The sequence below is a fragment of the Dufourea novaeangliae genome, unplaced genomic scaffold (assembly GCF_001272555.1).
Source record: "Dufourea novaeangliae isolate 0120121106 unplaced genomic scaffold, ASM127255v1 scaffold36, whole genome shotgun sequence".
In the NCBI taxonomy this organism is placed as follows: Eukaryota; Metazoa; Arthropoda; class Insecta; order Hymenoptera; family Halictidae; genus Dufourea; species Dufourea novaeangliae.
Window position 1 is genome coordinate 105,730 of NW_015373907.1, and position 22,420 is coordinate 128,149.

Here is a 22,420-nt window from a genome sequence, read left to right on the forward strand (position 1 = left end):
AATATTCTGATCGTCTTGAGTTAGTAACTTCGGTTGACTTGTTGTCTTTCAGCCAAGTGATATATACGTACATGTGTGATAAATTTTAAGGGGAGCGTTATTGCGTTCGAAGATATGCATCGGTAGTTAAACGAATTATATATGTGTACATGTAGTCGCTATAAAGCTGTGTGTTTATATAGATACTTACGTAAGAATATCGATATTTCCACCGTATCGCACAGTTTACCACTATTCGTAAGTATATTAAGAAGTAGACCATCAAGCTAAAGGATAGATTGTAATCTGCAACCATTACGAACTCTTGATAAACATTGTTATTGTTCTCGTTTTGTGTTTTCGCGCAGTAGACTGGTCGAAACGAATGTTTGAAGCGATCTTTGTTAATTCATCTGCACATTTTGCATGATCTCAATTTTATGTGTTGCACTGTTACTGTATACTTTAAGTGTTTAAGTGTTAAATCGTTTGTGGTCTCTCTCTCTCTCTCTCTCTCTCTCTCTCTCTCTCTCTCTCTCTCTCTCTCTCTCTCTCTCGCTCTCTCGCTCTCTCGCTCTCTCGCTCTCTCGCTCTCTCGCTCTTCCCCTGTTGTCGTTATGCGTATGCGAGAATCATTTATGTCCGTAATTTATCCGTAGGCCGTTACTGTCGACACATAGGTTTGTGAAATAATGGTCGTGATCATTTACGAATCTCGTTCAGTAAATTTATTCTCTCGACTGCTTTCTTGCACCATATACCGTCCGTCTACCATTTTGCGTTTGTATTCATTCCCCCGCTTGCGTTCTTGGTCTTCCGATGCTATTCTGATCTCCGATTCCCACGAGCTCCATTCTTTTTGTTCCCTGTTGTACTTCTTTTGATTTTTCAAATTTTTTCCCCTCCGGATCGTTTTGATTGACATTTCATCTGCATTTTGTTCTTAAGGCCTAAATCTCTATAAGTAATACCAGAATCAGTAATTAAGCTAGGTGAAATGAAAAATCGAATTATTTAACTGAATGTTTGTTCTATGTCATCCATTTTTTGAGATGAAATCAACTGGTCGCTCAATGTCACTGGAAATGACCCTATTCGTATGACTATTTTGTTGTGTTATACGTCATTGTGCAATAAGTCTGCAGTTGCGTTCTTTAATTCGATAGATCGTGTTGTTATTAGTATTTGTGTTCATGGATTCATTTTATTAATAATGGTGTAGAATTTTCTACAAAAATAGACATTCTACGATAAAAACATTTCAGTTGTATAGCATAATTTGGAATTTTTGTTTTGTTAAATTTATTTAAAGTATATTTATTATTTGTAATAAGGATAATGAAGAGAACATTATTTTAATAAGCAGGGGTTCAAATGTATCTTCCTGTACTTTATGTATTTGTTATTATAGCGTGTAGTCTCTTAGACGTCTCATTAATACAGATTAAGAATATTTTTGTTAGATTTATTATTATTCCATTGTACCGAAAAAGAAGCTTTAAATATACTTTTCTATTCATCATAGTTTCTATTAATAGTGGATGGCTTTCCCCAGAAAGAATAGTTTTATGGCAGTATTTATAAATTAATACAGTATAATTCATAGTGACTTGTAAATTCGTACACATACTTCTAAATCACTAATTAAGTGTCAAAGTTTTTATGCAGTTCTTAGTTATGTATGTTCCTTATCATTCTGTTGTCATCCTCTTACGATAAATTTTTCTTAACTTCGAAAGGAAATTCGCAGTTTGGTACGTAATTGAGTAACACATAAATTTGGCAGTTTTCCATGTAGACACTGTTACATTCGCCATATTTATTTAAAAAACATGTTATTGCATTTAACAGCAAAAACAATGCTCTTTCAATAAACTCATTTGCTACTTAATTGCCCTTTGTAACAGCTTATGTACTGTTAACATGTTTTCGTATAATCTTAAAGCTCGTCATCGTGGTTTGTTTTCTAGTGTGTTAACCTTTCTGTTTTCTTCACATACTTTTCAGTTTGTAACACTTCGAATAAAATCATTTCAAACTTCGAAATGTTTTTTGTCTTTGAAACATGGGAAATATACAAAAAGTAGACGTAAAATTTACTTACACTGGATACTGAATACAAATATTTAAAAACATAATACGTATTGAAATATAATCATCATTTCGGGTCATATAGACCCGAGGAGAACAGAAGCGTTAAAATATAGAATAACATTATATAACCACTACTTTCGAAATCAATTTAAAAGATTGCTCGTCCACTTATACAAATACGGATGTTACAGTGACTGGCCACTATCGTTTACATCTACTTCTAGTTTTGAACTTCGACGATTCCAACGACCTGATTGTATTCTAACTATTAGTTTATATCAAGTTAATATTAAAATACAAGTAGCACCGTATTGCAGGTCATGTTTATAAATATTAAACTAAGTATAAATAATCATTAATGGACAGTCATTTGAAATAAATGTGGCTCCTGTGCAATTAATTTTTAATATTCACTCAAGCAGAAATGAAGTTTTATATAAACAAAAACTGATTTTACATTTTCTACTTCTAATTACTAATAAAAACCATCTTCTGGGTTATGCTACCAATTCAGCAACAGTGTGAGGTTCATCGGTACGGCTCTGTACCTCATAACGAATAGGGTAAAAATGACCAAACTGAGCGGACAGTTGATTTAACAAAAAAAATATTTTCTGAAATGTACATTTAATGTACCGTTAGAAATATTAGATTATAGGATAGATCTTAATAGATAACAATCTTCAAAAGAGATCAGGTCTTTGTTCTTGGGCAGATAAATCTTATGTTGTCACCACGTCCGTTTGATTTTTATTCACCGTCTCGCACGGTCGTTTTAATTATCGAACAATTGCTTTCCAGAATCGAGAAAGTGGCGATCGACCGAGAGGCGGTGGCGGTGGTGGTGATTTCCAGAGGTCCGATTCATCCCCTGGCTCGCGGCCAAGCTCCGTCCTTCCGGATCTTCTGACGTCGTCGCCGAGTCAACGGCACGACAAGTCCACCAGCGAGGAGGTTAGATACACATTGACGTTGTTTTTCACCTTCATCTTTTTTCTCTCTCTCGTATTGTAGTCGCGAAAGCACATTCGCCTATGGCCTATATTTAGTTCCGTACAACACGTTCGATGCTGCGTGGATTGATGTCGATCCGTGTCATTGTACACTGCTGTTCGTAAGTGGATTGCGGATGCTTATGAAAATTCACGGTTTCAAACAGTGATATAAAAAAAATTGAAGTCAGAAATTTATCTTGTGTATCGGATGATTTGTTGTGTCAGTTATAACAGAAAAATGTTATAAAACTGTATTAAAGCATTTGTTGTATTGAATTCTGCAAGTTAAAGGGGTCCATCGTCTTGTAGGCCTGGTGGGCGCGTACGTGTACTGAGTACACGCAGGCCTGTTTATAGCAAAAAAAAACACTCATATGTATTCCTCCAACGAACATTTTTATATCATATCACATATCTAAAGTGAACGAAAGTGTAATCAGGCTGCGTATTCTGCAGTATGTCAGAGTGGTACTATTGCCGGTTGTTTCTAACATTGGTTTATAATACGGTCACAGAACATTTACAGCTTCTTAATCTCTTTCCAGAAGAGTTCTTAATTTATTTATCAATTATACAAGTAGTGACCTAAGCAATTAGTAACTTTATTATTGTGTAGTTTGGTTTCGGGATATCATTCCGTTCATTCTCCTCGATAGCGAATTATCGCATCATATCAACTTTAGTATTTCTGAAGGATGATGCAGGAATTTGATTTAAACGATTCTTGGAACCAATATAGAAATTCGGAATTTACATATTTCGTTGTTTTATTATTCTATTCTATCGTTGTTTTCTATTCCCACCTCTCTCTCTCCCTCTCTCTTTCTATCTGGAGATAATGTACTAACGATACATAGGAAAAGAAGATTAGAATATGAAAAACAAATTCGGGATTTTGATTAAATCATTTCGGAGTTGTTATTCAACATAGAAGCGAATTTGTAACGTACGATATTGAAGTCGAAGTCCATTATTACACGAAGACTAAAAAAAATTTATTCATTCAATGATCTAAGATGAATGTTTATTTCAAATTATTCGAATAATACACAGCACTAATTATTCAACAATTGAATGCGAGGCATGTAAGAATTTTGTATGCTGGAAGTACTCTAAAGCAAACATAATGTGTATTTCTTGTATAGATGATAGTGAAAGAGAAGATACTACATCACTAATATAAAAATTGAGAATCAATACCAAAAGTATTACCTTCTTATAATTCGAGATACTGAAGTGGTTATACACATTTTACCTATAATATATAATCTCCAGCGAGTTATCTATCCTACATAATAAAACAACTGCTCTATTTTTGTCCGATTACAATATGTATTATTTTTTTGTTGTAATAAGTGCCCGTGTTGTATTTTTATATGCATATAATTACTTCCCATGTACTATAAAATACAGGATATACTGGCCTGTTTTATGATAATAATAACAGTAATAATAAACTAGTGGTTTGCGTTATAAACTGAAACGTGTTTTCACATTACTTGTCTGTGTTCTTTCGAAAATTAATTTAATTAGTTTAATATATATGAAATTCACGTATATATATTATATGTACGCTATGTAACATGTATTCTATATCTCTGCATTGAGTTTGTATTAATTTGGCAGTCAAATCAGAATATTAATAAAATTATACTTCATGTACAGGGTTAAGCAACGCTTTAATTTTATTTTCATACTATAGTTATTATTTAAAATTTCAAAATGGTGTAGTTATATAACCTTGTCGACCGTCTAATCTGGGAGGTTCTTGTCAGCTGGCATCCAGCAGTTCTCCAAAACTATTCATCTAATATTCGATTGAGACACATTATTTCTCATAAAATTATCTGTAATGTAGCGTTCGGTTTTTAAACAATTTGAAACAAGACAGAAATGACAACTTTATAAAGGAAACAAATTTTTTCATTGAAAAACATTGAACTTTGATAATTCATAAAAATTCAGCAATTTAAAATATCAAAAAATCGTATGATACATTGTAGATAATTTTATAAGAGATAATGTTTCCGTATTTCAAGTTAATCGGATGAATAGTTTTAATTGTATAGCTCCGCCCTCTTGTAATTTGATATAATAACTAATATATGAAAACAAATTTTACACGATGCCTAACATCTCTTAAAAGGAGCCCAATATTTTATTCAATAATTACCTAAGAAAAAAAAATGTTAAATTTATCTATATTTTTAGGACTACAAGATGGTGTATCCCCTTAAGAAGTATTATAAATGCATAAAAGTGTTTCAGGAAAATTATATCTTTGGGTCACTTTTATTAGTTTATAGTAGCATAAGTGATATCCATTGAGAGTTAGTGTTTCCTAAACGATGCTTATTTCAGACCTTCAGTAATTTCGTAATGAATCATTACTAGATTGACAAAATATAGTAAAATAAAGACCATAATAAAATTTAATGATACTTATATATTATTACCAACATAATTAGACATCTAGTACAGGAAATGAATTTCTATCTTATTTTCATGTTTAGAAATTATTGTTCAAAGTTGTAAATTTGCATAAACACCCACAATCTAATTATTACACTTATTTCATATTCAATGAGTCTTGTAATACTTCCGAATGGGAGAGTACGATGTGTTGAAAAATTCTTAATTATAATTTCTATGCGTAGATACGTTTGGGAAAAAATGAATATGATCGTCGTCATGAAGTATACCAGCAAATATGTATTCAATACCTTCATTCTGAAGTAGTACTTGATATTAGCAGTTAATAGGGTTGAAACCTTTCCAGAGTATGTTTTCATTAAGCGTTGACAATTTCACTGGTTACTGCACTTTGAAGTTTGAACCTTTCCTTCTTCTATTGTTTCGTGGTCTATACTTGTCGTTTTTTGCACTTGTAAGGAATGACTTATATTTTGTTCTGTGACATGGTTTACCTCGATACTATGTTCAGTGTATAATTATGGAAGATGATGTAGGAATTGGTACATAACCAAACGAAGTCGACTTTTGACGTGATTATAATTTTCTTGTGAAAGTCTCTGAATATTTATTGCACTATTTGCATCATTTCTGAAAGAATTAACTTTCAATGTTCATAAAAAATACGTGTGTCGTGTACAATTTGGGTTCAATTCTGTGTAGTACTTACTACTTCTACTTGTACCAGTATTTCTGAACATGAACAGTTGTGTGGAATTACTTGTTCTCTCCAATACTTTAACGTAGAGTAATTAAGAATAGTAATTAAAAATTGGCTAACGTGTTAGCCAAGTTTTATTTAGTAGCACCTGTATTACATGCAATTTCGAGGATAATTTTACCAAGAATGTATCCCTGTAAGAAAAGTTTGATCATCTTATATATTTTTGGCCTACTTTTATATGAATAATTAATTCTTTTTTAGTTGTACCGTTATTTCTACCTTAGTTGATGTTACAAAACCGAGAGAAAAGAATCAGTGGAATAAAGGTTTTCAGTTTCTATTAAATTTCTCTTGTTAAATATCTTCTCTGTTACATTTACTTGTTTTTAAATTTTGATATCGTGCATAATGTTTCTATTTACTCACAGTATACTCATTTTTATAAAACTTTTACTGCGTTATCCAAAATTTGAGGAAGAGTCGTCCCGAGGTGTAAAAACGATCCTTATGGTCATCGAAGAATGATACTTTGAACGTGAACAATTAATTTTCATCCTCGATTGTTTATGATACAAGCGAAGGGGGGATAATATAAGAAAATGATGTTATTCTACGTCTAAAAACAAGTCGAAAATGTAGAATAATTTTTTTTGCATGAAGCTTTGTTTCCGAGGTATTTGCGTTTGAAAATTTGTCTCGTATGCGTGCGTTGGAGTACGTACGACTGGTTAATTGTATCTGATCATAAGTGAATATTTCTACTTACAGTGATAACCGTCGGTGTTACATTATTATCTGTTTTTCATCAATTTTATGATTACCACACTCTCAATTTGTCTTAAATTACCGTGGAAAAATAATACCGTACGATTCTTAATATTTATAAATTTGTACATTGGTAGAAACAATAATTAATTGCTAAACACACATGCAGAATTATATTCCAATGGCATGAGTACTAGACGAATTTTCAAATTCGATTATCTCGAAAATGAATCACCATACATAAAATTGTATTCCACATTTTCGACATACTTTAAGGGGCTCCCTTCTGGGTTTTCTAAAAGATTTTATTTTACACTTTTTTTATCACATATACAAATGGATGAAAACATAATAAAATGGATCCTATACCAAAAGTTTATGAAGGCTCTATTTTGTTTTGCTTTTAATAAAATCGTTAAAGGAATAAATCATTTTCCACAGAATTCGCATTTTTAGAAATGTGGTTATAAATACGTGAATTTACATAAACATCCGCAGTCTCATGATCATGACCAGTGGATCACCATCCGGAATAACTGACTATTAATTTTACTAACAAGGAGTATGAAACCACACACGGGACCAGTCGATCACACGATTCACACCACATCGAACGTGTTTAATGAAAATCTTGCAACCTTCCATGATACATGTATAGTATTTCCTCCCTACTATTACGCTCTGTCAGTCTTACAATTGCATTGCTATTCCCACCAAATCATGGGGCTAGCAGATAGACAGGTGTTGTTTCAGTTTTGTTGATGACGAAACATAGATATAGTAATGAGGGACTGAACATTCAAAACAGGGGCGAACCGTCAGTCAAAGAACGATTTTACGATTCTCTTGACTACTCTCAGAATAAGTGATTAGCAACCTTTTTTTTTGCACTGGGCAAAAATTGAAAACCAGGTAATCTGAACGGTCTACTGCAACCTAAACCTTCAAAACCCAATTTATTAATTAAAAACGTATTAATTTACTTTACCTGTCATTTAATTTTTTTGACTTCGGCTAATTAATGTAGATCGTACACACTTTGGCGGTCCGCAAGTAAGTGATCGACGGGCAGCAAGTAAATGATTAGTGGGCCGGCCGTGGGTTACTTCATCACTGTTCTAAATAATCCCTAGATAAGATATAGCGAACTCGTAAAATTTTCTTCGATGACCATAAGGATCGTTTTTAGATCTCGGGACGATCTTCCCCGAAATATGACAAATGATAGGCCCTACAGTTTCTTCAGGGCCGTAAATACTGTTCCCATTTTGGTATAATTCCAGTTGGTTCCAGTGGGAAATATATATATTTTTCTAATCATTGCACTGAACTCAACTGATATGCCATTTACGTACTTACAGTAGGCAGAAAGAGTATTCATACACTTATATAAACAATGAATAAGTCTTAATAAAAGCTATTTATATTCATCCACACGCAGATTTGATAAACTGTTTATTAAACTACATCTATTTTGAATTTATCTGTTAGAAATATCCGAATGTAAGACTTACAATGTCATGGTTTACTAATTTATTCTCCTGGAACATGCCAATTACGTGACGCAAAAGTATTCATAAAATGTAAGTTTTGGGGGAAATAACTACCTACCATATTACCGGGGATAAATTCAAAATAGATATAGCTTTATAAATACAGTAGACTCTACATAATTTTAATGCCACTTTCGGGGCTGTAGGAGAGTAAAATGGTAATGAATTTAGAGCCCCCCCCCCCCCCCCCAATGATAATAATTTTATTTTAACTATATTATTATTATTTAATTACTAATTCCCTAGATTCGGGATCTAAATATTTAATTTTTTTTGTATACGATCTTAGTCGCATGCTAGATATATAAGGATCGCTTATTAAAAGTAGTCTGTACAATATATCTTCATTTGTTGTTGATCGAGAACACTTCCGAGTATTTTTACTCCTAATTTTTTTTGAAGTCCTTATGCCATGATTTTTTCCTTTGTAAACTGATACCAAGGATGATTTCCGTACTACTTTAGCACTTGTTGACGGCATTTCTTGTAGCATTTGAGTCGGATATAGGAAATCTTTTTCCAACCAACCATTATGACGCTTAAAAAATCTGCTATCTGTGTACCTACACTTCATTCATTTTTGCTTTAATTGAAATACAAAATTCTTTAAACTACTTTTTACTACCTTTAATTTTTCATTAGAAATATTAAATCTTTCACATATTTTCTCTTCTAGATACAAGTGATCACTCATATCTTTTTTTGCGTTCGTAGAATGAAAAATAAATCTTTATTCGTACGAAGACCTTCAATTTTTATTAAATAAATGAAATGTGAATAACAGAGAAGCAAATGTTAAATATAGGAAACAACGCATGAAATAAATCTTAAGTGTTTTTATACTTACCAAAGAAAAAAACACAATGAACCAGAAATTAAATATACTACATATATAAAAATCATAAACTAATCTATATATATATATATATGAAAAAAGTGGAAAATTGAAAAAATGGTGGCTCTGTGAAGAAAAAATTACGGTTTTGACGTAAAAATATTTACTTATTTTTGCAAATAAATTTGTATAATCTAATTTGTTTATAAATTTTCTTAGTTCATCGACAATGGTTGATATTACTTAACTAAAAAACCCCGGAAGAAGTCGATCGGACAAATAAATTTTTCTCTGTCGTGTACGCAAACTTGAGAAATATGGTTTCGAGAGAAACACGTTTAAAGTTTTCAATACAGATTTTTTTTGCACTGCCTACAAATAAGTAATTCTCTGAATGCACCAAAATCTGTTACAAATTCTACGCTTCTGTAATAATGCAGTGGATTAGTAACTATGTCCTCACTACTCGCATTACTCAATTTTTGTGCGGTGGCCCTACGCTTCGCATTCTTGTTGTCTTCTTTCTTCGAGAATCTATGTATTTCCATGAAAACGTCTCTTTGATGGCCTTGATGAACGTTTGCACTCAGCACTGTGCCTCTTTGGGTACATTTTAAGCACGTCTACACAAACCGAAAATCGGAGCTCGACTGACCGTTTGCAATTACCACCTCAAAACAGGGTACTCTCTCCGAAAGTTCCTTCGTACGTAGAATATGTCCCTAGTTGGAATTTCCTACTCATAAAAATTGATTCATACCTATTTTGACAAAAATCTGCCGAGCCGAATTAGCCTTTTTTCCAAAAATAACTTCAAGTAACTATGTTTTTACATGAAGATGTTCGGAAAGTTTGATTAGAAATGAAATGTATACGTTGAAACTCATGAAAAGTTGGGGAACATTGTTAAAAGAATTCGAAAAGAATTCAGAAACATGTTTTTCGCTTGCAGAAGGAAATGTAAAGATTTTAGAGAAAAAGAGGTCAAATGGAACATTTAGGTATTAGAAATACCTACAAAGTGAGACATAGTACGTTAAAATCGGTCCACACGTTAAGTTGCAAAAGAATTCTAATTGTCGAAATAGGCTGTTTTTTCAGTTGTTTAAAACTCGAAGGGATTTGACTATAGAGGCTTGAAATTTTAAGAGAATATGGTCTTCATTACGGTTAACAAGTGTGCCAAATTTCAGCATTAAATATTTATTTGTTTTTACAAAATGTCACTTATTTATCCGAATAGCGTCTTCGGAAAAGATAATTTCTACATCTTTGGCAAGTCGGACGGCAACCAGAGGGTGTACCTTTTACAGCTGGAGAGTTGTACTATCATGTACACTTACAGATGAAGTGAATTTTTTAAATTAAACAACCCAAATATGGCTCCAAAGTATGGGTATCGTTTTTTCTCGTAAACAATTTGAATATCTTCTTCAATGTCGACTGTATGGAATTGCTGTATAGGCCATTCGATAGCTGCTATGTTTCTACACATTTCAAAATAAAATATTCCACTCTATGTTAACTAAGAGCCCAGATAATTTTTTGTTTTTGAAAAATCACTGTAGCGTCAATTTTCAACATTTAGAATTCAAATTTGGACGAAGTCTTGAGGAAGAGTTGAATTATCTGTTACATAATTTTCGAATTAATCCATTCAGATACTTCTCTGATAGAGATCAACAAAGTACCGGTATGCGAATGACACAGCGCACGGGAGTGGAGTGGGGAGAACTAGCTGGCCGTGCGAAAGAGCTCGAGAACCCGAAATTGATCTCGTGCGTTATATCTGGCGGAGTCGGAAAAATTTAGGTTTTCTCTGCAACAGATCACCGTAGAACGATGATTTTCTTTTTAATTTGGGGTAGCTCGACGAGGTATTAACAAATAGCGTGACCAATTTTTTAAAAAAGTTAATATAAATCCACAATTATCACTTATTTTATTTTTTATATTTTCAATTGATCTGTTTTGTTTATTAAGCATAGATGGTGTTTAAATGCTAAATATACATGCCACTTACACACGTATGTCGTACAAAACAAGTTCTGTTCTTTCATTTTAAAAAATGTGCAACTTTCAGATTTATCTCAGTTTTATAGCGAATCCTTCTCATCAATATTATTTATATTATTCAAAATAGCACATATGAATAAGCGATGAATTCAGTAATTGTGACAAAGTCAGAAATAACTTGAGTAAGTATTAATTTAATTACTAAATACTATTATTATTAAACCTATAACCAAGAGTGATTATTGGTAAAACCTAACATTTATGAATGTCGCGTAATATTGGCATGTTAAAGAAATTGTAAGAATAAATAACTAATTTTTAATAAATCTTTAATATAGTAAAAGAAATTATAACTGTTTACTATCTGAACCTCTTTTATTACACTCCGTCTAAAATTAAATTAATACTTACTCAAGTTATTTCTGACTTTGTCACAATTACTGAATTCATCGCTTATTCATATGTGCTATTTTGAATAATATAAATAATATTGATGAGAAGGATTCGCTATAAAACTGAGATAAATCTGAAAGTTGCACATTTTTTAAAATGAAAGAACAGAACTTGTTTTGTACGACATACGTGTGTAAGTGGCATGTATATTTAGCATTTAAACACCATCTATGCTTAATAAACAAAACAGATCAATTGAAAATATAAAAAATAAAATAAGTGATAATTGTGGATTTATATTAACTTTTTTAAAAAATTGGTCACGCTATTTGTTAATACCTCGTCGAGCTACCCCAAATTAAAAAGAAAATCATCGTTCTACGGTGATCTGTTGCAGAGAAAACCTAAATTTTTCCGACTCCGCCAGATATAACGCACGAGATCAATTTCGGGTTCTCGAGCTCTTTCGCACGGCCAGCTAGTTCTCCCCACTCCACTCCCGTGCGCTGTGTCATTCGCATACCGGTACTTTGTTGATCTCTATCAGAGAAGTATCTGAATGGATTAATTCGAAAATTATGTAACAGATAATTCAACTCTTCCTCAAGACTTCGTCCAAATTTGAATTCTAAATGTTGAAAATTGACGCTACAGTGATTTTTCAAAAACAAAAAATTATCTGGGCTCTTAGTTAACATAGAGTGGAATATTTTATTTTGAAATGTGTAGAAACATAGCAGCTATCGAATGGCCTATACAGCAATTCCATACAGTCGACATTGAAGAAGATATTCAAATTGTTTACGAGAAAAAACGATACCCATACTTTGGAGCCATATTTGGGTTGTTTAATTTAAAAAATTCACTTCATCTGTAAGTGTACATGATAGTACAACTCTCCAGCTGTAAAAGGTACACCCTCTGGTTGCCGTCCGACTTGCCAAAGATGTAGAAATTAACTTTTCCGAAGACGCTATTCGGATAAATAAATGACTTTTTCTAAAAACAAATAAATATTTAATGCTGAAATTTGGCACACTTGTTAAACGTAATGAAGACCATATTCTCCTAAAATTTCAAGCCTCTATGGTTAAATCCCTTCGAGTATTAAACAACTGAAAAAACAGCCTATTTCGACAGTTAGAATTCTAAATACCTAAATGTTCTATTTGACCTGTTTTTCTCTAAAATCTTTACATTTCCTTCTGCAAGCGAAGAACATATTTCTCAATTCTTTTCAAATTCTTTTAACAATGTTCCCCAACTTTTAATGAGTCTCAAACGTATAAACTTCATTTCTAATGACTTTCCGAACATTTTCATGTAAAAACAAAGCTACGTAAAGTTATTTTTTGAAATGGGGGTTTTGAAGTCTAATTCGACTGGACTATCGTAGAAAATCGTGTGGCGCATGTAAATCGGTCAATGGGCCCTCACTGTCGATGGTACAGGGGCGATATCATCAGAGCAGAGACGACTGTGTCACCCCCTCCACCATCGACAGTGAGGGCCCGTTGATACATATACATGTGTCGACACAGTTTTAATAGCAGGGTTGTTTAGAACGGCAGAGCCTTTTATTTTGTGCAGCGAGACAATCAGCCTGTATATATTTCATTTACGAAAATATTATACATTATTATAAATATTACTACTTACTTCTATTGTATTAAGTTGGCGTCGAGGCATGTCCCGATCTGACAAAAATTTTATGTAATTGTAGAAAAACCCAGTACTTTTATAAACCGAACGAAACGGTGGACGGGGATTTCCTTTTTTTCGTACATTTACCTTCAAAACGAAGCTTCAGGTAACTGGGTAATTTAATTACCGAAGGAACAGTAAGTAGAGGCGATGACTGCTGAGCCTTTTCTTGCCGATTCCCTATCTGACTATTCCTTCAGTAATAAAATTGACCAACGACCTGAAGTTTTGTGTTAACAAGTAAATGCATGAAAATGTGCACATAGGTATAGTAACAATGTCATATAGCAAGTGATAAATGAGTATGTGACTGTCATATATGTCTATACATATAACCTCTCAACATTTTCTCAATAATATGATTACTTTATATAACAATGAAAACCTTTATGTATAAATATATATTATATTTATACTATTTTCTTAATGCATATTCAGGGAAACAGGAAACATATTCTTACTATTTGATACATGAACATTCTATATAGATGTTATTCGTCCATTCAGCGGTTTATTTTTCGTTACGGATGGTTTAATTCAAGCAAAATAGAGAAGCTCCTTCCAATTTCGTCAACGATGCTCGTCGAGCGTTCTCGTGCGCGCGATAGCCGTGTTCCCCCTTCTTCACGAACATTTGCGCGCTGCGAATTCGCGCCAGGTCGTTAAAATCGACCCTTCTTAAGGGTCTTGAGTGGAAATTCTGTTGCATGTTGCTTAAGTGTGGACGGAATTTTGGCCGCGCGCCCTGTTGCGCGTGTTCGTGCTCGCTGTTGCCCATATGTATTTGGACCTGCCTTTACGTCACGACCGCGAGTGTTCTACATACGCATCGTAGAGTTGTATTTACGCACTTTTGCATTAATAAACCGGTATATCTAAGATCGCGTGTTCATTTATTGCACACACTAACCTGCTCCCGATCATTCTCTAACAAAAATAATCCACATGTGCGTAATGTATAAGAAGCATACATATAATAGTTTTTAATCGAAATTTAATTGAAATTCTAACAATTGATGATTAATAATTATTTATCAATTGATGATTAGCAATGAATATTTATAATCAACGATTGACGACTTTGTTAATTGATTAAATTAATCGAGATTTTTTACGATTAATTTTTCTTAACCATAAGCACTAATCAATCAACGAAATTAAAAATTTTAGTCGATTAGTGCCTAACACTGCTCGAAAAAATTGTATGTCCCAGCCTCTTGAATTCTCAGGACATGCATGTGTGCAGATTACTTGGCGACTCTAGCATAAAACGTCCGACGAAAAAAACAACATTCGTCGCATGGTCCAACGACAATGTCGTACGTCTCTCGTGTGTGGTCTCCAATCCCAAACAATATACCTCTACGTCGTACGTGACATTCGTCAGTCGAAAATCGTTCTCCTGCGGTCCAGTCGACGGTCAGCACGTTTCTCGTGTGCGCCTACAATGTAACCCTACGTATTTCTACAGTCCGTTCTTACGTCCGTCTAGTGTCGTCCGACAAAAACGCTCGTGTGGCCCCGGCCTAAGGGTTACAATTCCTTTACAATATCAGCTCTTATTATCTAGTCTTAACCTACGCACCTTTACAATTTACATACTATCGCTCGCTTAGCCTACCCCCCGTAGTACACCCCCCCCCCTTTTTTTTGATAGGGGGAAAACCTTGAAAAAGCAATACTGTCTCCGCTGTGGGCGGAGATAGCCTGTGCGGGATTTAACCCCGTCAGAAACCCCTCGGTGACCCTCTCAGGCATAAGGGCTGGCCACGGGAACGCCGAAGCACACTTCCGCGACCGCCTTCACCCATGCTCTCCCCCAGGGACGGCTGTTAGTCCGTCCCGCTTCCTCTCGACACTGTCCTCTGGGCTGGCCGCGACAGGGGTGGCACCCCCAGTGCCACCACCTCAGCCCGGCAGCCCCGCGGGCACCGCGAGTGGTCACCGCGGCAATGACCCCGTAAACTCGCGCGCCCGCGAGGCGACACACATGCTCTTCCCTAACCGGGACCTCCGCTTCTGCTCGTCTCTACTCTCGCTTTCATCTGTCTTTTCATGTAATCGTCATTCTCTCCAGTTCTTCTCTCCTGTCTTCCACTCTCCTCGTCCATTCCTCCCCCTTCCCCGCGTTTCCTAATACCTCCCTCACCACCTTCTGCCACCCCCTTTCTTCTCCCCAACCCATGCACTTTTCCCATACATGTTCCTACGACTCCTCTCTCCATCCACATATCCTGCACCTCGCTCCTTCCTCCTTCCACCCAATACCTCCCACCCCTTATCCCACTGCCTAATCTAAATCTCGCCACCCTTTGCCATCTACTTTCTCCCCATCCCTTTTTTAAATATCCCGGTAGCCATTTTCCTTTGATCTCTCCATATCATCTATTATATCTCGATTCTCCTATCCTTCTCCACCTTTCCTCCTCCTGTATTCTTTTTTACCTATTTACCATTTCCTCTCCTCTCTCCCTCATTCATTCTATCTCCTCCACTGTCCATCCCCTTTCCTCAAAATACTTTTTCCTCTCTTCTTCCCATCCCTCTAGAACCTCACCCCTCCTCGCCCTCCTTTTTACCTCCTCCCAACACATCCTTGCCAGCTCCCACCCTTGACCCTCCTTCATTCCTTTGGGAATGAACTTCCTTTCATACCCAAAAGACCTCATTTCTGCCTTCCCTTTCAAGTTCTCTGTGTGTAATTCCTCCCGTATTATGTATCTCGGTGTACTTCTTTCAACTCCTAATGTCCACTTCAGGAATTTCTCCTGCAACCTTTCTATTTTCTCCCTTTCCTTCCACCCCCACACTTCCACTCCGTAACTAACTGCAGTCCATATCAACTTATCGAACAGCCAAATCCGCTTTCCCCAATCTTTCCCAAACCTTCTTATCCCTACCCCCCACGCCTGACCCATCCACGCCGTCTCCTGCTTTACTCTCTCCTCTACAGGGTATTTCACGTAACTTGACCACCTTAAATATATCGCTTATTTTGTATGATAGAAAAAATATCAGGGGAGAAAAATATTCTGTTCGAAGGCGCCAATACGGTGATGGGCCGAATTTTTTTCTCAAGGTCATTTTTTTTTCGAGATTTCAAGGTCACCGAATTTTTTTTTAACGGGACTACATATTTTCACTACAATACTCTTATAGCATATAAAAAAATAAATCCAACGATGTGCAATATGTTGACCTTCACGTGACCTTTAGCGAAAAAATCATGAAATGTTTGTCAGTAAGCTCAGTACGCGTTCGGGGACGGTAAATGAAGGAATTTCAATTTCATTGGAACAGTCTTTAGTTAAATCTTTATTTTAGAAGGTGTTCAAAATGTGCACCATGAATCTGGATACATTTTTGGAGGCGGTAAATAAATTCTTGCTGTACATTTTTAAGTTGCTCTGCAGTAATTGATCTACATTCATGTAGAACCCTTTGTCGCATGTTTTCTGCCGATGAAAGGAGAATACGAATGTCTGTTTACAAGCGCCAGGGACAATTACACGGTACACTGTTCCAATGAAATTGAAATTCCTTCATTTACCGTCCCCGAACGCGGACTGAGCTTACTGACAAACATTTCATGATTTTTTCGCTAAAGGTCACGTGAAGGTCAACATATTGCACCTCGTTGGATTTGTTTTTTTATATGCTATAAGAATATTGTAGTGAAAATATGTAGTCCCATTAAAAAAAAATTCGGTGACCTTGAAATCTCGAAAAAAAAAAAATGACCTTGAGACAAAAATTCGACCCATCACCGTATTGGCGCCTTCGAACAGAATATTTTTCTTCCCTGATATTTTTTCTATCATACAAAATAAGCGATATATTTAAGGTGGTCAAGTTACGTGAAATACTCTGTATATGTGCATCTTGTCCTCCGTTCCGTATCAACGTATATCCTAGATACCTAAATTTCCTCGCCTCCCTCACCTCCTTTCTTCTCCATTTCCATACCACTTTTCTTCACCGCCTTTCTATACCTCATTATTTTCGTTTTGTCTGTTTTTAACTGCAACCCCTTCCACTCTAAGCATTACTGCGACCCCTTCCACTCTCCAGCTTCCCTATTATCCTCTTCATTTCCTCTTTATCTTACGCTATTGTGGCTATATCATTGGCGTATGCCAAAGTGTAAATCTTCTTGCCCCCAGCCTTACCCCCCCCCTCCCCTCACCCACCCACCTTTCTCCAGCTCTTCATTTATATCTGCCAGTAGCAGTGTGAATAAGCTAGGACTGAGTGGACACCCCTGCCTGAGCCACCTTGCCGTCCAGATCTTCTCTCCTTCCCCCCCCCTCCCCACTCACCGTTTCCCTTAATACCTCTACACATCTCTCCACTAGTTCCTCCCTCACCTCCTTCTTCCTCATCGCCCTTACCAGCTCTTCCCTGCCCACCCAGTCAAACGCGGCCTTGAGGTCTGTAAACATTACCAACATCCTCCTTTCTTTTCTCTTTACCTGCTTGTTGATCAGGTGATTTAGAACGTATATGTTATCTATACATCCTAATCCCTTCCTAAACCCCGTTTGACTCGGTGGCAGCAGCTTCTTCGCTTCACGAGCGTTACTCCTCCATACTCTTTCACATTTTTCCCATCTCCTTTCTTCACAACAGGCACCACCACTCCCTCTCTCCATTCTTCTGGCCATCCTTCCCTTTACCAGACTTTACTGCATAACCTCCTTAGCCATTCCCCTCCATTAGTTCTGTTATAATTTACCGTTTTGTAACGTTAAAATGTTGTAACTTTAAATTATCATAAATTACATTATGTCTTTAAATTATTTTAAATTGTATTTACGTAAACATTCATAAGAATTTTCGATTTTTAGTAAGAAAACTGGAGCGCTGAGAATAACAGGTCTTTAAAAAAGTAGAAATTAATAAATTAGTTAATTTCTATATTGCAACACAGATATCGTTAAAATTTCATAAAATGAACTTTCATCAATTTTAATACATTTTATAAGAAATTACCAGTCATTTGAATCGTCGTTTATCTACTTGATCTCTATGACAGTGTGTTAAAGAAATAATTTCATAGAAATCTTTTCGAACATTGTGTACACTTCAATCTGATACTTTACACTGATTATTTACTAGTCGATTGTTATTTCTGAATGATATATCATAATAAATTTTTTGATAACACTGTTCAACACGATTTCTGATCTGAAATATCCATGGTCTCTGCATCTTCTTCAGTTCTTGGAAAACATAAGTTTTTGTAAAAATATCTGATATTGGGCAAACATGACGTATTCCGTACAAACTAAAAACGCTAGAAAGTTCAATTTAATCTTAGAAGAGAGGAGAGAGTTTCCTGAATACAACAGTGTATATAGTCATAAAATTGTATTATTTTTAATGCTTCTTGTAAATTGCCGTCAAAGTTCATAAAAGAGTCGATTTGCGTACTTTCTATGCACCATTCTAGCATTTTTACGAAAAGTTCTTTACCTAGCATGAATTTGCTACATAGTTTCGGTTTCTGTAGTTATTTCTGAAGAAGAAATCCAGAAAAATTGTCGGAACGGTTTTTAATTCGAACAGGTTGGGAAAATATCCGTCGGCAACATGTACACGGTGTTTTACCGCACGCGTGATAGACACCGATAGTATCGTCCAATGGGCACCCCCTTGTCATAAGTACAGAGACATCGCGATTATTGTCCCGAACTTGGGTCCGCGCAAGGACAATAATCGTGGACTACGCGAAGCGCTACGGACCCTCGTAAATACGTTTTTTGCTCGAAGCTCGAGCCTCGGCAACTCGCCCTTGTAGTATTCCGAACATAGAAAAGGACAAGCGAGTGAAAAACAGACAAAAATTTTCTGTTTCCATTTGACTCGACTGCATCGTAATTAGAGATGGCGTGAACTACTATTTGTGAATCACTCGTGATTCGATCACGTTCGTTGCCAATCACGGTGATCTTTCACAGTGATTCGTGATTTCTCGTGATCGTTTATAATTGGTGGAGAAACCTATAAGTTCTTTACATGCGACACATAATCTGTATATTTTTTATTAACAACATCAAAACAAAAATTCGAGTTATATCGTATAAAGTAACGGAATAATTAGAAACAATGAAGAATAATGAATAAATTAATGATTATAAATTATAATCTACATGTTACCTAGCAAATCATTCTTTTAAAATTTCTTGTTTTTTTTTCAACTAATTTTTGCAAACACAAATAGTAATGTAATTCATCGTAAAATCATATTCAATACGTTTTTCTGTTTAAAGATCAAGGACTTTCGAACGCAGTGAACAAATTCACTCAAGATAAAAAAATCGCAATCACGGTCGTAAATGAAGTTAAATCACGGCCGTGATCGTGATTCGGTGATCACTGTGATAAATCACCGTTAGTGATTTTGCACGCCATCTCTAATCGCAACGGTTACATTATAGCCGACTACACAGTCCGATTGTGTGTGTACCGTTTCGGCTAACAATAAAAATACGTACGACTGGAGGTGATCCAGCTACATTTGATTCGTCGGCAGCTCTCTGGGCAGACGTTGACGATTGAACGCTTCGACTAATCGTCGTACATTCCCCCGTTCCGTCCGTCGAGTCCATCGAGCGCATAAATTGTTGTCCCGGCGCGCCGAGACTGATTCCCATTCACGAGCCAAATAGAGATTACATTCCCGGGTGTCGATGCGATTCTGCTTCCGGATTCGTGATATGGACGAGAGACTCTATAAGGATCTCCCAATGGATATTGCAGACCAGAAAAAAAGTTTAATTTTCTTGGACAGTGTAATTATTAACGGGCCAAAGAAAAGGAATTGATTATGAAAGATTCTACCAATTTTGCCAGCAAGTAGTAGAGGTGGAGAATTATCGATAGTTTACATTGCACAGAAAATATCATAATCATATTTAGTCCTCATCTTCATAAGAAAAAAATGAGCAACAACTGAAAGTGGATAGCACGTTAATGCAAGTTAGAAATAAACGGAAGATAAAGAAAATGTAAAATCTTAGAAAAAAGTAGGTTACGATAGCAACCACTGATTTTTATTCAAGAAAACAAACGTATCAATATTTTTTGCCTTTATGGTTGATCTTTTTACAGATACTATTTGCCCTGTTTTGTTAAAAATCCTTTTGAATTCAACAGATGTTGCCATTATGCAATAGTATTTTTTGCATAATCCAGGCAATGGGTTCAATTCCCCATTTATCTAGAAGTATTAAAATAGTTATCATCAAAATAAATTCGAATTGAATAAAATTTTACCTTCCAAAATAATGGGGGATTTGTTACCTCTGCTGAATTATGTCTTTCTAAATATTACCGTAAGTATATTATAACATCTGCTTGTATATTTTTGGATTTTCCCTCATTCCGTTGCTCAATGAAGGAATGAAGTGATTTCTTAAGCAATGAAAGTCTGTTTTCCGGTATTTGTTTTTCTCATTGATTCTCGTTTGCTATTTTCATTAGCAAATTGATTTCTTTTTCAAGAAGTATGGCTCCCTGGTATGCATTTTCTTTTAATGCAAAACCTTCTTTTTTAAATCTTGGATCTAAAATAGTACTAATTCTAGGAATGTGTTCCCATTTTCGTACGTAAAAAGTCTTTTTTTAACGAATTCAGTTAAATTTAAACGAAATGTCTTCCTTTCTTCTAACGTAGGTATCAGATTGTTTAGATTGTTATTAATTACAAATATCATTGGAACAATGAAAGATATACTAACATATTGTCCACCAAAAACTTTTTTTGTTGCCACATCAAAAATATCAAGGCATTCATCCATGTCTCTTAATACTATTATTTCTTCCATTAACAATGGTGCAGAAGCTTTTTTCAATTTCAAAAAAGTCCGATTCAGGGCATCATGTGTTTTAACTATACGCTGTATCATATTTAAGGTGCTGTTCCAGCGGGTGGGAACGTTTTGTACTAATTTATATGGGTCTCCTGGATTCAATTCATCTCTTTGTTCCTTTTTAAATATTTCTGTAGCAATCGTGCTAGATTTTATAAATTTTACGATTTCTTTACATTTGCATAAATAGGTATGTTTAAAACAATCTAATTTTAAATTTTCTTGAACAACTAGATTTAACGTACGTGCAAAGCACAGCAAATGTTTTACTTTTAACATCTCACACATCTCTTAACATATTTGTGCTATTATCTGTCACCACACACTCTTGGAAAATCTCAAATACTGTATGAGGTAAATTCTGAGATGTATGATTTTCATGTAATTGTCTGGTTCATAACACAGCAGTTTTTATTTCAAAAGTTTGATCTATAAACTGATAAGTTAGTGTTAAATATGATTCTGATGTAATTGCTAACCAACAGTCAATAGTTATTCCAATATACTGTACATCTCCTAGTATTCCTTTCAATTTATTGTAACTCTGTAGATATAGCGTTTTCATTACATTTTCCCTAATTGTATATTTGCTGGGTAGTACATACTTTGAATCCAGTAAATACATAAACTTTTGAAATCCAGTATCATCTACGAAATTATATGGCTGGAAATCAGTTGCAGTCATAACTGCTGGAGGTTCTTCTAGCTCCCTTTTTCTCTGTGAGGTATTATCGCAATGCAGTGATTTTTTAAAAATGGGACTTATTGATTTATAAGTAGATCGCACTGAGCTCAAACCACCATCTGAGCTAGTGCTAGTGCTAGGCAAAGAAATTTCATCATATTCTCCTTCTTGAAGCAAAGGATGAAATCTTCTTAAATTATCAGCTAAGTTGGAAGTGTCTCCACTTGTTCTGTACACCTTGCTACAAGCATTATATTTTGCCTTTTATAATTTTTTATCTTTAGATTTTTTAAAGAATTGCCACACCGTGAACATCTTACTCCTCTGTTTGCGCTTAAATGTAGATTCAATACTATGTATTGTGTCATCTGATTTATAGTTGTACATTTCA

At 35.0% G+C, this 22,420-nt stretch overlaps 1 protein-coding gene across 1 annotated transcript in view; it reads left to right on the forward strand.

The window, feature by feature from the left end:
- Nucleotides 1-22,420, forward strand: part of LOC107193869 (serine/threonine-protein kinase mig-15) — a 101,340-nt gene that overhangs the window by 51,661 nt on the left and 27,259 nt on the right. Inside the window, exon 14 of the mRNA XM_015583401.1 lies at nucleotides 2,875-3,027. Coding sequence (XP_015438887.1) covers nucleotides 2,875-3,027 — 153 coding nt within the window. The remainder of the gene's footprint in view (nucleotides 1-2,874; nucleotides 3,028-22,420) is intronic.